Source organism: Mirounga angustirostris, unplaced genomic scaffold, assembly GCF_029215605.1.
Source record: "Mirounga angustirostris isolate CCGP_5_RB_7025 unplaced genomic scaffold, mMirAng1.0.hap1 SCAF_11, whole genome shotgun sequence".
NCBI lineage: Eukaryota > Metazoa > Chordata > Mammalia > Carnivora > Phocidae > Mirounga > Mirounga angustirostris.
The window spans coordinates 107139868-107160613 of NW_026991719.1; the positions used below are offsets into that span (position 1 = coordinate 107139868).

General features: G+C 40.8%; 1 protein-coding gene across 12 annotated transcripts in view; it reads right to left on the bottom strand.

Moving 5' to 3' along the window:
• The window catches only part of ENOX2 (ecto-NOX disulfide-thiol exchanger 2), a 284761-nt gene that overhangs the window by 49806 nt on the left and 214209 nt on the right, over positions 1–20746 (bottom strand). For 11 of the 12 annotated variants that reach the window (XM_064574571.1, XM_064574569.1, XM_064574576.1 and 8 more), the window contains one exon: positions 2834–2989. The exons of the other annotated variant lie outside the window; for it this stretch is intronic. In XM_064574571.1, coding sequence (XP_064430641.1) covers positions 2834–2989 — 156 coding nt within the window. The remainder of the gene's footprint in view (positions 1–2833; positions 2990–20746) is intronic. 12 annotated transcript variants of the gene reach the window in all.

Consider the following 20746-nt stretch of genomic DNA (forward strand, 5'->3'; position numbering starts at 1 on the left):
GGTAAAAATTATTCATTGGACCTAGCACCCAATATTTAAGTGAAAATGCATTAGAGAGATGAATGATTAACTATTGTGTTAATTTCAGTATCTTCCACATGGAAATGTTCCAGGAGAAGATAGGCTTGCAGTTGGGCTGGAGAGGAATGGAATACTGGGAAGCAGTTGAACTTGACTAAGGGGTGGGTAAGTGGCAAGTAGAAATGATGGATCGAAGACAGTCACATGAAGCATACCAGTGAAAGGTTTTTGAAGTCAGGAGTTGGACTTGGCATTTGTGGGTAATGGGAGCCCCAGGACTTTTGGGTTCTGTATATGTGACAAGAACCTGGATGAAGTGTCAGGTGGGATGGGGTAAGGAATTGATGGTAAAGATGCTTTCTAATGAAGCAAGACAGAAGCAGATTCGATGGCTGCATAAAGAGACTGTGAGATCACAGGACCTTATTGCTTGAGAGGCCACTGAGCGCAAGAGAATATATCAGAGACAGAGGCAGAATATAGCAGAGGCAGGCTAAGTGCTGGGGTTTAAAATCAAGGCCTTAGCAGACAAGGTTGGTAGGCTCTGGAGAAGATAAGGGATTCAGGCATACCAAATCCCTCTTCCCATCACACCTTCATAGTCTGGGGTGTTAACAAAAATCATACTTGCCATGCTTTCAGCACAGAACTAAGGGAGTCTTCTCCATTAGCGTTTTCCCCCACGCAATTAACCTGAGCCTCCTTGTAACAAAATCCAAGTTCTAAACAGGAAATAGAACACCAGTTTACTTTAAGCTATGTCAGGAGGGTCTGTTTTTAATTCAATCCAAAGCCAGGTTCCTTCCCAGAAGCCACCACTTTACTGGCACTAATTGCTCTGTCTGTATTCTTAACACAGAGATGAAGAACTAAAGGATTGAGCTATGAAGGTAAAATGTTCCCTTTCATTCTGTGGCCCTTCCAGCTCAGAACTGCGAAGGCACGGTGTAGGTGGGGAAAGATAAATGTATTTGAGAGATGTCTGTCTCTTTCTTTTCCTAGAGACTATCAAAAAGTTAGAGCCTCATAAAAAAATTTTAGAGCCTCTTTAAGCTGTGTATGTCTGTATTCTTTTAAAGACTGCTCAGCAATATGGTCTATGTGTTATACACAAGGTATCTGTTATTCTTTGGAAATTCAGCAACTGAATAGCCTATAAAGTCATCACTTCTACCCAGCCAAGATATTACAGGTTATGAACCATCCTGTTACAGTGGACTTGATTGAGACAATGAAAGCCTAGTGCACGCTGATTATGTAATAAATGGATGATTAAACCAGCAGGATTCTACCTTTACATACGTAGGAGGTTTTAACACTGGAAATGCCTGAATTCATGGCTTTTGAAGTGAAAAAAGGTAGTATCAGTGATGCACAGCTCTCTCTAATCCAAAAGCAACACACAGGAAGACAGGGAAAAAAGTCCGCTGCCCATTTGTAAGGACAGTGGCAGTAAGAGTAAGAGACAAGGGTACAACAGTGCCATTCATTCACCTAGGCACTAAACACAAATCCAGGAATGGCCACTTGAGCAGGCAGGTAAGGCCTACTAGGCCATCTTATTCTCCATTCCCTAATTCTCCTGTGACATACTAGTTCTTCTCCCAATTCAGTCCTCCGAGATGCTAGCCTCCTAGATTTCTTACTGGCCTGGAAGGAAGTACCCTGCTGACGATCAAGTTCAAAGACGTGAAGAAGGCATTAAGAACATTTTTCACTAGCAAAAGGGACCAAGGTGATTTGTCTAACCAACCCTGACTAATTCTAAAATCCTCTTGGTTGTGAGCAGACTATCCTAAGTAGAATCTGGGTCCCTGCCAGGGCCTGATTCCATGATTAACTGATTCCTATGTAAGGTGGGAGATGAAATAGTTGTCTGAAGTCACATGTCAAAAGTTATGTTTATTGTGATAAGGCAAGTTCATTTGATCTATGGCCTGAACCCTTGAATGTGTCCCTTAACAGCTTTAATTTCAGCACTGTGGTGGCAGCTCCCTTAAGTAGGCCATCCAGCACCACCACTAGAATCATGGAAAAAGCTTTAATGAGGCTTGAGTCATGGGCAGAAATAACTTCTGATTGCTTAAAGTAAATAAAACCCCAAATATATCCAGAAAAAAAAGTTTGAGTCAATATTGCTGCTATATTTTAAGTGAAATATGTCCACCATATCTTTGCAGATGTTTTTAAGAGTCTAAGGAGAAACCTATTCATTACTGACAAGATAGATCCCTAGACCATTTACACATGAATTTCATTGATTGGATGGATGCAAGTGGTTTGACTTAGTCTCAGTATTCCTCTTTGCCCTCATTGCAAGTTAAACCTCACCCCATTGTCTGTCGCAGCCCATTAGTTGAATAGCAGTAGTTGGAGTGATGTGTGAATAGCTGGTGGCAGTGGAGGATTCTTAGCACCAAATGTATATTCTCATGTGCCTCAGGTAGGCTCAGACACACTCTATTACTGCCATCATCAGCATGTAGGCCAGTTATGAAAAAGAAAGTCTGTAAATAACAGTGTTGAACAATTTGTGTCAGATGTCTCTTTCTGTACGAACACACTTGAATGCCTTACCAGATGGCATTAGAAACATGTTTTATCATTTGTACTGCAACCAGCACAGAGAAATCTACTGTTCTGTGCATAACATTCAGCCATGCCTAGTAAGAGAAAATTTTCCTGTCTTCTGTTTTCTAGGTGAAGCTTCTATACATACATCTATGAAGCCCTTGGGTATTCTTTTGAAAAAGAAGAGTGTTCCTAGACACCAAAACATTGTGACTTGTGTGGAGAAAAAGCAGAATATTACTTGGATTTGGAGGGAAAAGCGTGCAGCTTTTACAGTGTATGATCTCTTTTACTACTGGCATATCTGGTGGAATTGGAGGAGGTACTATTCCTAAGCCAGGCATCATTGGAGTTATTGGTGGAATTCCAGTCATCATTCCAAGAGCAGGATCAAAATCTAAAAAAGGAGAGAAAAGACAGAACAATAAGTGACACCAGGCAAGGTCAAGGGGAGGCAGAATATTACCTTACAAATTTCAAACCAAGGATCTTTCTAAGACAGAGGCAAAATATTTAAGAAAACATGGTATTAGCATTACCAGGTCTTAAATATTATATTCTACTTGTGCATTTTCCTTTTGGGATAGGGCTGTTTGTTTTTGCTTGACCAGTCTCTTTATCTCTATATCTCATTTTGATATCCAAGGCCTTTCATACTATGACTGTGCCTTGTCTGTTGATCTTGCCTTCCACTAGTTCCCAATGCACACCCTCCACTCCATTCAGACAAGGCTTCTTGCTCTCCCTTGTAACACTTCTTGTCTTTTTGCAGTATAGCATGGTATTAAGAGCATACAGTTTTGGGAATCAGGCAGACCTGGGTCCTACTTCTATTATTTGCTTAGCAGGATGAATCTTTTGAACCTCCATCTCCTCATTTGCAAACCCTTACTTTATAGGGAGCTATGACAAATAAACAAAATGATGAATGTAATGTGCTTAGCATAATGTATAGCACAAAAATACTCAATAAATAACTATTCTCTGTGCTTTTGTTCATGTTGTTCTCCCTGCCTGGAATCATTTGAGCCTCCCCAAATTCTCCCCATACTTCAAGGCCTGCCTTAAATAACTCTCCAAGGCCACTCTCCCTGAAGAACTTTTTCCAGATAATTCTGGTTCATTTTCAACTCTGTGTTGAAAAACTGTTCTGTATCTGTTGCCACTGAATTTTATTTTATTTTGCATCATCTTTTCATTCAGGGATGCTTCTAGGATGTGTAGGGGCCCTCACAAATGTTTTTCTGTGGGGTTCATCTATATACACAGTTCAATTCACCCCAAATCAGCATCAACACTATTCAGTGGCATAATCTCATGAGATACCATGAGAGAAATGCCACACCAGGCAGCTAGAGTGATTTACTTACCAGTCTACCTTCCTGGAAACAAGACTCTGGGAGGACTCCACAGGCAGGAGTTCTGAAGCTTCTTGGAGAATCTGGTTGACTCCACATGTGGGGTAGAGGATTGGAGAGTGCCCCAAAGAGGAGAAAGGAGGACTGGGGTCCACATAAGTTCAGTATGAGAGTGGGACTCCTTGCTCAGACAACAGTGCAAGTCCTGGTCAATTCCAGGCAATGAAGAGGAACTTTAAAAATTTTGAGAAAGGTGCTTCTTAAGATTAGAACCTATATAGGACCTGTTCTGGACTCAGGGCACCTACCCTGATCACACTAACTACCTGGCTGGTCCTTAGCATCGGACAGGGACTTAGAAATATCAGGGCAGGCATTTCAAAGCACGAGGTCCCCTGAGATGCGGGCCTAGGGCAAAGGTCCCACTTGCCTGGGTGTAAGGGTGGTACTGATTTCATTTAAATTTTGTCTCTATATCAAAATGCAAGTTCTTTGAGAGAAGGGAATGCATTCTACTTCCTTATTTCCCCACCTCTCACTGTTGTCCTCTGCTACAGAATGCACAATGGACTGTAAACAAAGTATTGCATAAGGAGTTCTGATAATGTAGGGGCAGTTGAAGTAGCACTAGCAGGTCCGACTCCCAAAAACCTTACTCTGCTCACCACAAAGACTTGAGGGGCAACGCCTATAAGCATATCCTTAGGCTGGTTCTGAATCCCCTGGGTGGCTTTCTAAGATATTGAAGGGGGTAGATCTAAACAGGGGGAAGAATCTGTGGTCTCTAGAGAAGCAGAACTTCAGGTACAATAGGCCTAGTAGGGGTGAGTCTTATGACCAGGCAGATAGGCAGGCGGGTAGCACGTGTGCATCCTCCGTTGTAAAGTCAGCCCATAAGAGCTAGAGCATTCCCTATCTTCCCACATGCCTGTCATGCTGAAATATCAAGACCCCAGATATGTTTGGGAAGAAAAAAAAAAGATCTTCCAAGAAATTAGAAGAAATTTTATTTTTCTGAAAACAAATTTACAGCTCACCCAATATGCACTTGTACACATGCATGTGAGCGTGTGTGCGTACACACACACACACACACACATACACATGCCCTTTCCTTCCTTCCTGTGGCTCTCATATCTCCAGTTTCCTCCACATACTAGTTACATGACCTTAGGGAAGGTTTCTTAATATCTGGTAACATAGCACTATTTCTTTTTTGATAAAAGTGGGGATAAATTATGACATTTAGCTCAAAGGATGAAAGGACAGAACAGATATGAAAACACCTGGCATGATAGGTGGTAGTCCTAATAGGTAAATTTCCATCCTTCCATTCAGTAAGTTCACTTATTCAGGCATTCATTCCCACATTCCACAAGCATTTGTGATAGCTTTTAATATGTCAGGCTCCATTAGGTGGGGGCAGGGGGTCTAGGTCTTCCTTTCCATCTTGGAGGACTTAGACCCCTGATACCCTGTGTTTCTATGCTGTATAATAACAGCACTGTGGTTAAAAATGCCATTTGTGTCTTTGGAAAATTTGATTCCTTGTGTATATGATTTTGGAAAAATTGTTAACATTATCTCACCCATTTACAAACTATTAATTTTCAGTAGGAAGAGATCAGATTAGATTGTGTGCCAACTAAACAATTTCATCTATTTTTCCCCTCCAACTGAAATGTTTGTCTTCCTTTTATTGTTCTGCCTGCCTCCTCATTGTTATTCATATAGCTCTGTCACTCACAACTCTACCTTACCACAGATTACAGAAACATCAGTTCATTAAACAAGTTCTGCCACTTCGGCTGAGAAAGAAATGCCTGTCTCCATGTACTGTCTACTAATAAATGGAGACAAACAAAAAACAAATACACAGGATAAATATAACTCCTGACTGATGTACTCACCACTCTGTTTGGTATGATTACATTAATATTTTATGAAATTCATTTAAAAGCAAATGTATTCATGACATATGGCTAAAGTGAGAGTAGATAAACTCCCTTTCTTCCTTGTGTTCAATATGCCAAGAGTTCCATAGGCTACACTGCCTAGCAGGGCTTGCTAGAGGGCAGGTTGCACATGACATTTCAAAGACTCCTAACACATTGATTATTTCTTTTGTTTATCTTCAACCATTAAGCACCAAAGTCAATGTGAATTTCCAATGCCAACCAAGAAAATAACCATTTGAAATCATCGGACTTAAACAAGTATTGCAGAATCTGAAAAATCAAAGTCCAACAATTTAAAATACATTGGGAATAGAACACCAGAGAAATTATCTCCCTCTTCAAGGCCCCCAGCCTGGCTTGACAAGTACACTAACAAGTGCGTAGTATTAACATTTATGTTAGGAATTCAAACTTTTATTTATTTATTTATTTTTAAATTTTATTTTACTGTGTTATGTTAGTCACCATACATCATTAGTTTTTTTTTTTTCCCATTTTTTAATTTAATTCTATGTTATGTTAATCACCATACATTACATCATTAGTTTTTGATGTAGTGTTCCATGATTCATTGTTTGCGTATAACACCCAGTGCTCCACGCAATACAGGAATTCAAACTTTTGAAGGAGATTTGAAATCATTTTATAAGGATTATGGAAAAGGCCAAGGTATTCCTCCAAAGTCCTTCCCACAATCAATACCCTGTTCTGTTTTGCTTCTACATCTCTTCTTCTAGCACCTTTTCCCTACAGCCTTCTGACTCTTGGCATCGCCAAGCCTGGAAGTGTCATAAGACATTGGTTTGTATTCCCTCTTCTGATTCATGAACTTCCCCAAATCCCAGCTTACTAGAGATGCTATGAATGCTTTGTTAGTTGGACCAGCTTGCTCCTCTGAGTTGTGGCTCTACTACATGATTTCAAGTAATATTTCAGTGTAGCCTTAAATATTCCTGCTCCCTAGCAACTTGGGCTCATTCAACCTAGAGTAGTTACCTGGAAGTAAAATCATCCTCTGTTCTCTTTACGCATTTGAGCCAGGGAGTTACACTGGAGGCACATACCATTTCTATGCTGCCATCCAGTCATCCATATGTCCATCCAGTTAATAGTTTGATGCCAGGCCCTGTGCCAGGTGTTGGGATTGAGGGAATGAGTAAGGCAAAATCCTCAGCCTCATAGTCTAGTTTAGAAACATCCATGCAGTTACAATGCTGTATCACCAATTATCAACACCCAAATTATTGGGTGCTTACAATGTGCTAGACACTGTGCTAAGCATTTTATATAATCACATTCCAGTAAGCCTGTGAACTAGCTACTATTATAATCCTTCATTTTATACAGAAATTGGGGCTCAGAGTATTTAGTTATTTGACCAAGATTACAAGCCAGTAAGAAGTAGAACTAGGATTCAAATCTAGGCTGGTCTAACTATAATGCTCCTAACCACTACACTGCCTCTCAGTGTAGTATGACAATTGTTTTAATGAATTAACTTCATTATAGGTGTAAGGTAAACCAGGTATAATTAAAAACATGGCAGATGAGCAACAAAGTGCTTCCAATTATTTTTTTCCCAGTGTGACAGATTAAAGGTGGATACAAATTCTTTGAGACTCCTTTCATCAAGAGATGAGGTCTATGTCCCCCACCCCATTTGAATCTGGATGGGCTACAGACTACTTTGACACAAAGTGTTCTGTTTTCAGGCTCAGGCCTTAAGAGAGATACCATTCCCACTTCTTGTTTCTGGGAACACATGCTACTGGAGCTTCAAGATACCGTGCAACATGTTGGAGTACCGTGGTAGAGAGGCATGTGGAGAGGGCCTTAGAGTAAATGGAGAGAGAGGGATCCAGCTGAGCTCAGTGTTTTTATCTGTCCCTGCCAAGGTGCCATGCATATGAATAAAGTTGTCTTGGAACCTCCAGACTAGCCTACCATTGCTGAGACATCCCAGTTGATACCATATGGCACAGAAGAATTGCCCATATGAGTCCTGCTCAAATTCTTCATCCAGAAACTCTTAAAATAGAATAAAATGATTGTTTTTTAAGCTGCTAAGTTATAAAATAGTTTGTCATACAGCAATAGAGATGCAGAATATGCAGCATGCCTAGGGAATGGGGTGTGATTAATTAACAGAGTTGGCTATTTTCAATGAATGGAAATAGAAAGTACACCAAACACCCAAACTAGACTGACCATGATTTTTATCAGATTATTGAAGAGGTGCTTTGGGACCCTGCAAGGCCCCAGAGCCACTGTCTCGAGAAATTGTCACTGTACTGTTGCTGTGTGGAAGAGCCAGTTGAAACAATGCCAGGTGACTGACACTCTACTATATGGACTAAGACTACAGATGTCTACAAAACACTAGAAACCTTAGAGGTTGCCCATTTTTGATGCCTGACAAAGACACCACATATGCCAATTTTATGGTTCAGCCCTTGATATTTTCTGGCAGGATGGTTCACACTGGTGTTCCTTCTGTAAAATGCAAACTCCACTTTTATGGCAGGGGAAGAGGGACGGTGTCCATAATACTACTACCCATTAAATCAGTGTACATGAATTTCTAGGTTATGATTTGATTTTATACATCTCATTTAATCTTCACAATCCTAAGGAATAGGTAATATATTACTCTCTATTTTACAGATGAAGAAATTGAAGCTCACAGAGTTAACACAGTAAGGCCATACAGTAGGTGGCTTTTACTAACCATACTCTCAACCATTAGTCTATATTGCTTCCCACCAAGTCCATGGATCCACAGGAAAAAAAGATACTCCTTGTCAGATTAAGCTCTGTTTCTTTTTTTTTTTTAAAGATTTTTATTTATTTATTTATTTGACAGAGAGAGAGAGAGAGTGAGAGCAGGAACACAAGCAAGGGGAGTAGGAGAGGGAGAAGCAGGCTTCCCGCCAAGCTGGGAGCCCAATGTGGGGCTCGATCCCAGGACCCTGGGATCATGACCTGAGCCAAAGGCAGACGCTTAACGACTGAGCCACCCAGGCACCCCAAGCTGTTTCTAACTGCTCAACTTGTAGCAGGCCTTCAAATATTTATGTCCCAAAGGCTACCATCCAGTTGCTTATCTCTATACCTAGAACTTCCTGTTGAGATGTTTGATATATGTATTGCCACACTATTAAGTAATTTAGAGGCTTCTGTTTTAAATCCATTGTCTCAACTTTGACCCACAGAAGTTGAAATTGTGGCAGTGTATGAACTGGAGGTGGGCAAAGGTAGGAGATAACACATTTACTGTTGGTCTTGCCTTTTTAGAACTGGACCTGGTTCTGGCTGGCTGGAAGCCCCTTCATACCCTTAGAAAGGCTCTTCCTAAACTTAGTGACTTCTCCCCATCCAAGTGCCCCCCTGCCCATAAAGGCATTTCTATTCTGTTAGGTGTTCCAAAGACTCTTTGAGCACCAGCATGTAGTTTGCACTCACAATAAAACCACTGTAATGCAATCATAGATTAGTCTAAAATAAGTGCACCAAATGGGATCTAAATATAATTGAGGTATTTCACAGAGAATTATGATTCCAATTCAGGTATACGTTTCTGGGACATTATTGCTTTTTCTTTAGAGTTCCCACAAAATTCACTGGAAAATTAAGAATTATGCCTCGGTATTGAGAAATTTTAACCCACTACAGTCTTGACTACCTCCTCTTCATGCAAATCCTCAAAAGACTTTTCAAGCAGTCAACCTGAAGAGAGAATACATATTTCTAAGGACAGCCAGGCTGTACTGTGAGATGATCCTGCAGTTATCACCAGCCCTCTTGAAAATAGAGCACAAGTTTCCAAATTTTTGCATAATGACTCTCAAATTCTACCAACATCTGCCTGTTTCTCCAGAAGATCACCTAAATCCTTGTTTCAGGCCAGCTGGAAAATTAAAGCAGGGCCTCGTTCATGAACAATAGCAAATAAGGTAGCAAACTAGGCTTGGGTGGGTTATATGGCACAGTTTTAGTTCACAAAGACTCACCCCAGTAAATCTCAACTTTGATTTCAAATTTCTACTAATGAAGCTTTTTTTTTTTTTTTAAAGATTTTATTTATTTGACAGAGAAAGACACAGCGAGAGAGGGAACACAAGCAGGGGGAGTGGGAGAGGGAGAAGCAGGCTTCCCGCGGAGCAGGGAGCCCGATGCGGGGCTCGATCCCAGGACCCCAGGATCATGACCTGAGCCGAAGGCAGATGCTTAACGACTGAGCCACCCAGGCGCCCCAGCTTTTTTATTTAGTATAAATTTTTGCAAATATCTACCTTTCTAGCCCATCTTCCACCTATTCCTTCCTATTTATTTATATTGTGTTCTTGCCTTGTTAGAACATTTGACAGATTCAGGATCATGACCTTGACTCTCATGGGATGCTGTGAACATCTTTGGATGTTGGCATTAGTGAGGACATTTCCTGCTACATCTGTGGTTCCCAGATTTCTAGATTTTAGAGAGGAATAAAATAAAATTAATATACACATACATTTAATTATACCCCTCTTAATTTGCCAAGAAAAGACGTGGGGAAAAAATAACAGAAACTAGCCAGTGTACCATTTGCACAGTTCAAAAAAGACAGAACATTTTTTTGGGGGGGAGGAAAAGATGGCAGAGGAGTAGGGAACCCTATTCCACTGGTCCCTGGAATTGAGCTGGATATCTACCAGACCACTCTGAACACCCACGAAATCAGCCTGAGATGTAAGAAGATATATCTGGATCTCTACAGAATATCACAGGTGGTTGGTTTTGAGGTATGAAGTGGGGAGCCATGATTCTGCGGGCACATATCTGAAGATAAATGGAAGGGGGAAGGAGCTGTGGGGATCCTATACCACTGGTGAGCAACAGCCTCCCAAGCTGGGGACAGGGCACAGACTTGCAGACTGGTAGCAGCAGGGAAGGGACTTTAGGGCAGTCCCCTGGACTGAAACCTGGAGCGGCGGGGCTGCACATGTGAACTGGGGGCAGCTAGTGGTTTTAGAAGCACAGAGGGCAGAGATGTGCCCAGATCTGGAGGCGAGGACTGGGAGCACTGCTGAGGGGCACACAACCCAAGACCCTGCAGTTTATAGCAGCACAGACAGAAACGGAGAGAGTGTGGCCTGGAGAGCTCACTGAAGAACAGACTGTGATCTCTCCGCTCTGTGGCAGAGGGTTGGAAATGATCTCTTCTGCTCTGACTTGCGGAAGAGATGTGGAAATCCTCCAGGGAAAGCTGCAAGAGAACAAAAGCCCCCCAAAATCGGTTTTCACTGAGCCCATCCCCCCCCACAGGGGGTAGAGCAACTCTGCCCAAATAGAGTTGCCTGAGTAACAACAGGGCAGGCCCCTCCCCCAGAAGACAGGCTGGGAGAACAAGAGGCTGACAACCCTAAGGTCCCTATAAAACAGGTGCGTCTTGCTTGGGTTGTGGTCAATAATTTGGACTCTATACATTCCCTCAACCACCCTCAACAGAATGACTAGGAGGAGGAACCCCCCAAATAGGAAAGACTCAGAGACTGTGACTTCTGCCACAGATTTACAAATGGGTACAGATATAACCAAGTTGTGGGAGATGGAATTCAGGGTAGCAGTTGTGAAGACAATAGCTAGAATGGAGAAATTGATTAATGGCAACATAGAGCCTCTAAGGGCAGAAATGAAAGCTGAACTGGCAGAACTTAAAAATGCTATCAATGAGATCCAATCTAATCTAGATAATCTAACAGCTAGGGTAAGTGAGGCAGAAGAACGAATTAGTGATCTAGAAGGCCAACTGATAGAAAAGAAGGAAAAAGAGGAGGCCAGGGAGAAACAACTCAAAATCCATAAAAACAGAATCAGAGAAATAAGTGACACCATGAAACATTCCAATGTCAGAATTAGTGAGATCCCTGAGGGGGTGAAGAGAGAAATGTACTAGAAGATATATTTGAGCAAACTGTAGCTGAGAATTTCCCTAATCTGGGGAATGAAACAAACATTCATGTCCTAGAGGCAGAGGGGACCGACTTCCAAGATCAAGGAAAACAGGCCAATGCCCTGGCATGTAATAGTAAAACTCGCAAATCTTAGCACCAAGGAAACCATCTTAAGGGCAGTTAGGGGGGAGAGATTCCTTACATACAGAGGGAGGAACATCAGAATAATGTCAGACCTATCTACAGAGACCTGGCAAGCCAGAAAACCCTGGCAAGACATATTCAGTGTGCTAAATGAGAAGAACATGCAGCCAAGAATACTTTATCCAGCAAGGCTGTCATTTAGAATGGATGGAGAGATGTAGAGCTTCCAAGAATATGTGACCACTAAGCCGGGCCTGCAAGAAATATTAAGGGGGGTTCTATAAAAGTTGAAAGACCCCAAGAGTGATATAGAACAGAAATTTACAGAGACAATCTATAAAAACAAGGACTTCACAGGCAACATGATGACAATAAATTCGTATCTTTCAATAATCACTCAATGTGAATGGCCTAAATGCTCCCATAAAATGGCACAGGGTTGCAGATTGGATAAAAAGACAGGACCCATCCATATGCTGTCTACAAGAGACTCATTTTGAACCTAAAGATACATCCAGACTGAAAGTGAAGGGATGGAGATCCATCTTCCATGCCAACGGACCTCGAAAGAAAGCTGGGGTAGCAATTCTTATATCAGACAAATTAGATTTTAAGCTAAAGACTGTAGTTAGAGACACAGAAGGACACTATATCATTCTTAAAGGGTCTATCCAACAAGAAGATCTAATAATTGTAAATCTCTACACCCCCAACATGGGAGCAGCCATCTACATAAGCCAACTGTTAACCAAAATAAAGAGTCATATTGATAATAATACATTAATTGTAGGAGACCTCAATACTCCACTCTCAGCAATAGAAAGATCATCTAAGCAGAAAATCAACAAAGAAACAAGAGCTTTGAATGACACGCTGGACCGGATGGACCTCATAGATATATAGAGAACATTCCACCCTAAAACAACAGAATACTCATTCTTCTCGAGCGCACATGGAACTTTCTCAAGAATAGACCACATACTGGGTCACAAATCAGGTCTCAACCGATACCAAAAGATTGAGATTATTCCCTGCCTCTTCTCAGACCACAATGCTTTAAAACTGGAACTCAATCACAAGAAAAATTTAGAAGAAATTCAAACACTTGGAAGCTAAGGAGTACTCTGCTCAAGAATGTTTGGGTCAACCAGGAAATCAAAGAAGAACTTAAACAATTCATGGAAACCAATGAGAATGAAAACACAGTGCTCCAAAACCTATGGGATACTGCAAAGGTGGTCCTAAAGGGGAAACACATAGCCATCCAAGCCTCACTGAAAAAAACGGAAAAATCCCGAATTCACCAACTAACTTTACACCTTAAAGAACTAGAGAAAAAGCAACAAATGATGCCTAGGCCACACATTAGAAGGGAAATAATTAAGATTAGAGCAGAGATCAATGAATTAGAAACCAGGAACATAGTAGATAAAATCAACGAAACTAGAAGCTGGTTCTTTGAAAGAATTAATAAGATCAATAAACCACTGGTCAGACTTATCCAAAAGAAAAGAGAAAGAACCCAAATTAATAAAATTATGAATGAAAGGAGAGAGATCACGACTAACATCAAGGAAATAGAAGCAATTATTAGAAATTATTATCAACAACTATATGCCAGTAAATTAAGCAACCTGGAAGAAATGGATACCTTACTGGAAACCTATGAACTGCCAAGACTGAAACAAGAAGAAATTGACAACCTGAATAGGCCAATAACCAGTAATGAGATTGAAGCAGTGATATAAACCTCCCAAGAAACAAGAGTCCAGGGCCTGATGGATTCCCCGGGGAACTGTACCAAACACTCAAAGAAGAAATAATACCTATTCTCCTGAAGGTGTTTCAGAAAATAGAAACAGAAGGAAAGCTTCCAGACTCATTCTATGAGGCCAGCATTACCTTAATCCCCAAACCAGGCAAAGATCCCATCAAAAAGGAGAATTTCAGACTGATATCCCTGATGAATATGGATTCCAAAATTCTCAACAAAATCCTAGCTAATGGGATCCAACAATACATTAAGAGGATCATCCACCACGACCAAGTGGGATTTATCCCCGGGATGCAAGGGCGGTTCAACATTCACAAATCAATGTGATAGAACACATTAATAAGAGGAGAAAGAAGAACCATATGGTCCTCTCAATTGATGCAGAAAAAGCATTTGACAAAATACAGCATCCTTTCCTGATTAAAACTCTTCAGAGTATAGGGATAGAGGGAACATTCCTCAAGTTCATAAAATCCATCTATGAAAAACCCATAGCAAATATCATCCTCAATGGAGAAAAGATGAGAGCCTTTCCCTTAAGATCAGGAACATGACAAGGATGCCCACTCTCGCCACTATTGTTCAACATAGTACTAGAAGTCCTAGCAACAGGAATCAGACAACAAAAAGAAATAAAAGGTATTCAAGTTGGCAAAGAAGAAGTCAAACTCTCTCTCTTCGCAGATGACATGATACTTTATGTGGAAAATCCAAAAGACTCCACCCCTAAATTACTAGAACTCATACAGCAATTCAGTAATGTGGCAGGATACAAAATCAGTGCACAGAAATCAGTTGCTTTCTTATACACTAAGAATTAGAGAATTCTTAGTGTATTAGAGAAATGGTTCCATTTACAATAGCACCAAAAATCATAAGATACCTCGGAATAAACCTAATCAAAGAGGTAAAGGATCTATAGGAACTACAGAACACTAATGAAAGAAATTGAAGGAGACACAAAAAGATGGAAAAACATTCCATGCTCATGGATCAGAAGAATAAACATTGTTAAAATATCTATGCTACCCAGAGCAATCTACACCTTAAACGCCATCCTGATCAAAATTCCAATGACATTTTTCAAAGTGCTGGAACAAACAGTCCTAAAATTTGTATGGAATCAGAAAACACCCAGAACTGCCAAGGAAATGTTGAAAAAGAAAAACAAAGCTGGGGGCATCAAGTTGCCTGATTTCAAGCTATATTACAAAGCAGTGATCACTAAGACAGTATGGTACTGGCACAAAAACAGACATATAGACCAAGAATAGAGAACCCAGATATGGACCCTAAACTCTATGGTCAAATAATCTTTGACAAAGCAGAAAAAAATATGCAATGGAAAAAAGACAGTCTCTTCAATCAATGGTGTTGGGAAAATTGGACAGCTGTATACAGAAGAATGAAACTCGAACATTCTCTAACACCATACACAAAGGTAAACTCAAAATGTATGAAAGATCTCAATGTGAGACAGGAATCCATCAATTTCTTTCAAGATACATCTCCAAAGGCTAGTGAAACAAAAGCAAAAATGAACTTCTGGGACTTCCTCAAGATAAAAAACTGCACAACAAAGCAAACAGTCAACAAAACAAAGAGACAACCCACAGAACGGCAGAAGATATTTGCAAATGACACTATAGACAAAGCACTGATTTCCAAGATCTATAAAGATTTTCTCAAACTTAACACCCAAAAAACAAATAATCAAGTCAAAAAATGGGCAGAAGACACGAACAGAGACTTCTCAAAAGAAGACATACAAATGGCTAACAGACACATGAAAACATGTTCATCATCATTAGCCATCAGGGACATTCAAATCAAAACCACACTGAGATACCACCTTACACCAGTTAGAATGGCAAAAGCTGACAAGGCAAGAAACAACAAATGTTGGAGAGGTTGTGAAGAAAGGGGAACCCTCTTATACTGTTGGTAGGAATGCAAGTTGGTACAGCCACTTTGGAAAACAGTGTGGAGGTGCCTTAAAAAATTAAAAATAGAGCTACCCTATGACCCAGCAGTTGCACTACTGGGTATTTACCCCAAAGACACAGATGTAGTGAAAAGAGGGGCCATATGCACCCCAATGTTCATAGCAGCAATGTCCACAATAGCCAAACCGTGGAAAGAGCCGTGATGTCCTTCAACAGATGAATGGATAAAGAAGATATGGTCCATATATACAATGGAATATTACTCAGCCATCAGAAAGGACGAATACCCAACTTTTACATCAGCATGGATGGGACTGGAGGAGATTATGCTAAGTGAAGTAAGTCAAGCAGAGAAAGTCAATTATCACATGGTTTCACTTATTTGTGGAACATAAGGAATAGCATGGAGGACATTAGGAGAAGGAAGGGAAAAATGAAGGGGGGGGAATCGGAGGGGGAGACGAACCATGAGAGACTATGGACTCCGAGAAACAAACTGAGGGTTTTAGAGGGAGGGGGCTGGGGGGATGGGTTAGCCTGGTGATGGGTATTATGGAAGGCATAATACTGCATGGAGCACTGTGTGTTATATGAAAACAATGGATCATGGATCACTACATCAAAAACTAATGATATATTTTATGGTGACTAACATAATAAAATTAAATTAAATTAAAAAAAAGATAGAACATTTTAAAACCAAAAATGCAGAAAGTCTATAATCTCAGAATAAAGAACAATTCTTTCAATTGAGCAAATTTAGCTTTAGGTAAAAATCACTATATTTTTAGTTCTTATATTTTGCAGCAAACTAGGAAAAGTAGTATTGACTAGTCTTGGGCTACACACCCATCTTTGGGCTTCAGAAATCACTCAAGCTCCTCACTAGTGTCCATTCCTATATATGAAGCTCTGTATGAAAAGATTCTTTCAGAACAAAAATGTCCAACACACACAAAATTGTGAAGGGCTATGAAAAGTTTGACTTCTCTGAGGTTTGGTATATTTTCTCTTCATGGAAAATGCAAATTATGTAGCTGATTAGGTTTCCTTTTTTGTTTTGGCTACCTGGTCACAGGTACAGCTCAACTTTAGAAATTGAGTAGGATCCTATGACCTATACATATGAATTCTAATTAACCTCCCTACCTGGTCTTCACCTTTGATATTCATTTATATTTTCTTAGATGCTGGTTTATTTTACTAGTAATTTTTCTCTTTTATTGTAACCTTACTTATAAGCTGCCTTAAAGTCTTTATGAAATGGGGTGATGTAATTCCACTCAACATTTAACCATTGTCCCCATACCATATACTCTTGCATACTTTCCAGTCATCGATGCATTATTTCCTCTTCCTGGATCATTCTTAGCTCTTTTTTTCCCACCTGCCACATTTCTATATATCCCTGGACACTGAGCTCAAATATTACCACTTCTGTGAACATTCCCAGACCATGACCATCTACCTATCACTCTCTCTCATCCCACTCTAGCTAAAACAGTACTTTTGTACATGTTTCTAACTAAGACATTTGTTACACTGTAGTGTTGCGATATTGACTTGCCTGCCTCTGTTACTGGACTTTGAGCTTGAAGGCAAGGATTGAGGCATGCCCATTTTGATCCCCTGGACCCTAGTTCAATATATTTTTAATGAATGGATGGCTGAATAAAAGCACAAATGAACAAAATAGATAGGAAGCCTCTGAGTTGTCATTCAAGAGGCATCTCATACATGAGATGTATGAGCTGCATTAGGGAGAAAATATGGGGGTTCTAAAAGTACTGAAGGCAGTATGTGGGCAGGAATCTTATCTTTTTTTTTTTTTTAAAGATTTTATTTATTTATTTGACAGAGAGAGACACAGCGAGAGAGGGAACACAAGCAGGGGGAGTGGGAGAGGGAGAAGCAGGCTCCTGGCTGAGCAGGGAGCCCGATGTGGGGCTCGATCCCAGGACCCTGGGACCATGATCTGAGCCGAAGGCAGACGCTTAACGACTGAGCCACCCAGGCACCCCATCTTATCTTTTTTTGTTCATTGCTTTATCCGCAGGGCTTCTCACAGTACCTTGCATATAGCAGACCTCAGTAAATATTTCTTGTATGAATGAATGTGCAAATGATCTCACTTGGCCACTCTTTGTAATAATTTCCATGGGGAGTCTTGAGAGTACCATCACTGGGTAAGTGTTAAGCTTGTTTTACAGAGGTACTAATTTTATTTGTTATAGTGTTTTATATATCATTGGCTTTCAGTGAAGTGTCCACCATGCTGATGAACAGTGCTCTCCTTTCTCAGGATTTCAACCTTATCTGCCACTGAAGGCATATTCTTTTTGTGGAAGATATTAAATATAATGAAACCACAAGTCTGGCTCTCCTTGGGGAGCTTGTAGAGCAGTGGCCTGTCATGTGTCACACATCGTCATTCTTTCTTTCTGTTCCCATCAGAGTTGGCCTTCTGGGTTCAGTGAGAACTGCCTTTTTTTAAAAAAAAAAAAAAAAGAAGATTTTATTTATTTGAGAGAGAGCGAGAAAGAGCGAGAGAGAGCGAGCATGAGTGGGGGTGGCAGAAATAGAGGGAGAAGCAGACTCCCCGCTGAGCAGGGAGCCTGATAGGGGGCTCGATCCCAGGACCCCAGGATCACAACCTGAGCCAAAGGCATATGCTTAACTGACTGAGCCACCCAGGCACCCTGAGAACTGCCTTCTTAAAAATGACAATGCCCGTGGATGGGCAGTGTCTTGCTCTGGGAATAAGGTCCATAAGTCCATACTTTCCAACATCTCCTATTATGGAAGTGACATAGTCAATAAAGTGGAGACACCATAAGGAGAGACACTTCTCCTTTGGGACTTCACAGGCTCCACATTTGGATGCTAAGGATATTTTAACTGAGGGGAAAATAAAGGAAGCAGCACACAGTATTCAATGAGTACTCCTTAATCTGTCCATCCTTGGATTCATCTGCAATGATGGGCTGAACGATGCTCCTTAAACAGAAGGCCTGACTCTTTTTGGTCCCTCTCTTCATGTGAAAACTGACATTAGTCTTATTTGACCAGCTTGGAAAAGCAAATACTCTTGCAGGAAAGACAACTGCCAGCCAGAGGGGACCTCCTAATCTGCCATCATTGGGGATTAACTTTATTGAGTAGCAGCTGTACAAAACACCATGTTAGATGAAAGGGAGCTCCAAACCAAAACCCAGAGATGGCCTGTCTCTGCTACCCACTTAATGAACATAATAAGCCAGACACTGCCCTGACGACAAGTATGTATCCAGGAGACTCAGCTTCCATGACAGTATGGATTTGAGCTCTCTAGGGCAAGTCAAGGAAGCTTATGTATCATTTGTTTTTCATCAGTGCCAAAAGCCTTTTCTATTGTCACAGGCCAGATGAGACAGCACACAAAAAAAGGTCTGCTGTCTTGGTAGGAAACCTAAGGGGCAGAAAAGTAGTTGAATTACTGAGCCATCAGTGGGTGACCTCAGGGAACAGTTCCATGTGGCTCACTGTCTGCCATTTCCATTTTAAGGAATCTCGAGGGGCCGAGAGAGGATTGGGGATGTTTTAGCCCATTCGGTTAAAACATTACATAATAGAGATAACAGGCACCCTTTCCCAAAACCTGGGCAAGAAGAAGGGTACGCAGCATTGGAGTGTGGTGCCAACCTTCCATTTCTGTGGACACCCCCTCAGATTTACAGGGAGCAGTCAGTGGCGCCATTGTCCAGCACCTCTCCTGGGGAAGATTTCATTTCTGCATTCGTTAACCTTCACCGTTGCTAAGAATACAAATGAGCCATAATTCAATTTTTTTGTGAGCCATATATCAGATGTGAACTTGAGACAATAATAGTAGCTAAGTTCACTGAGAGATTACTGTGAACCAGGCATCATTCTAGGACTTTAATGTATTAACTCATTAATCCTCACAACAACCCTATGACATAGGTGCTATTATATCTTTGTTTTACAGATGAAGAAACTGAGGCCTCGAGAGGTTAGGTAACTTGCTAATGTTTACACAGCTACTTAATGGTAGAACACAGATTTATTTGAACCTAGGCAATCCAGATCCAGAACCCATGTTCTAACCTCATGGTTAAACTGACTTCTTAAAATAATACAGAGGAGAAAAAAATAGTTCACCCAAAACTCAAGTGATTTTACAGATAGCTTCACAAAGTATGTCTCAGCCCAATACTATTGTCCCATGTATTTTTTTTTATATTTATTATGCACCTACTGTGTTCCAGGTCTTTTTTTTATTAACATATAATGTATTATTTGTTTCAGGGGTACAGGTCTGTGATTCATCAGTCTTACACAATTCACAGCGCTCACCATACCACATACCCTCCCCAATGTCCATCACCCAGCTACTCCATCCCCCCAACCCCCTCCACTTCAGCAACCCTCAGTTTGTTTCCTGAGATTAAGAGTTTCTGATGGTTTGTCTCCCTCTCTGGTTTCGTCCCATTTCATTTTTTCCTTTCTTCCCCCATGATCCTCTGCCTTGTTTAAGACAAGAAGGGCACTACTAAACTAAATATCAGTATATCTGGATGGCTCAGTCAGTTAAGCATCCAACTCCTGATTTCAGCTTAGGTCATGATCGCAGGGTGGTGGGATAGAGCCTGGTGTGGGGCTCTGTGCTCAGCGGGAAGTCTGCTTCTCTCCTCTTCCCCCTGCCCCTCCCCCTTCTCATGTGCTCTGTCTCTCTCTCAAATAAATAGATATATAAATCTTAAAAATATATCTGCATTTCTAAGATCTGGTTTCCAAAAAGTCAAATAACTTTCCGTAGAGCATAGCTAAAGATCACTGAAACACAAAGTTGAAGGGGACCCTGAGAATCTATTTCTTCATAGTGCTTAAGAAAATAGGATATAGATAAAGAGGGCTAGAAGTAGAAATTAAAATTACTCTTGACTTTTCAAATGTCTGGTTGGAGGTGGATGTGAGGAATACTCATTAGAGCTGACAGTGGCTGCATGGCACCCAAATGCTTTCAATTTAAGTGGCAGCT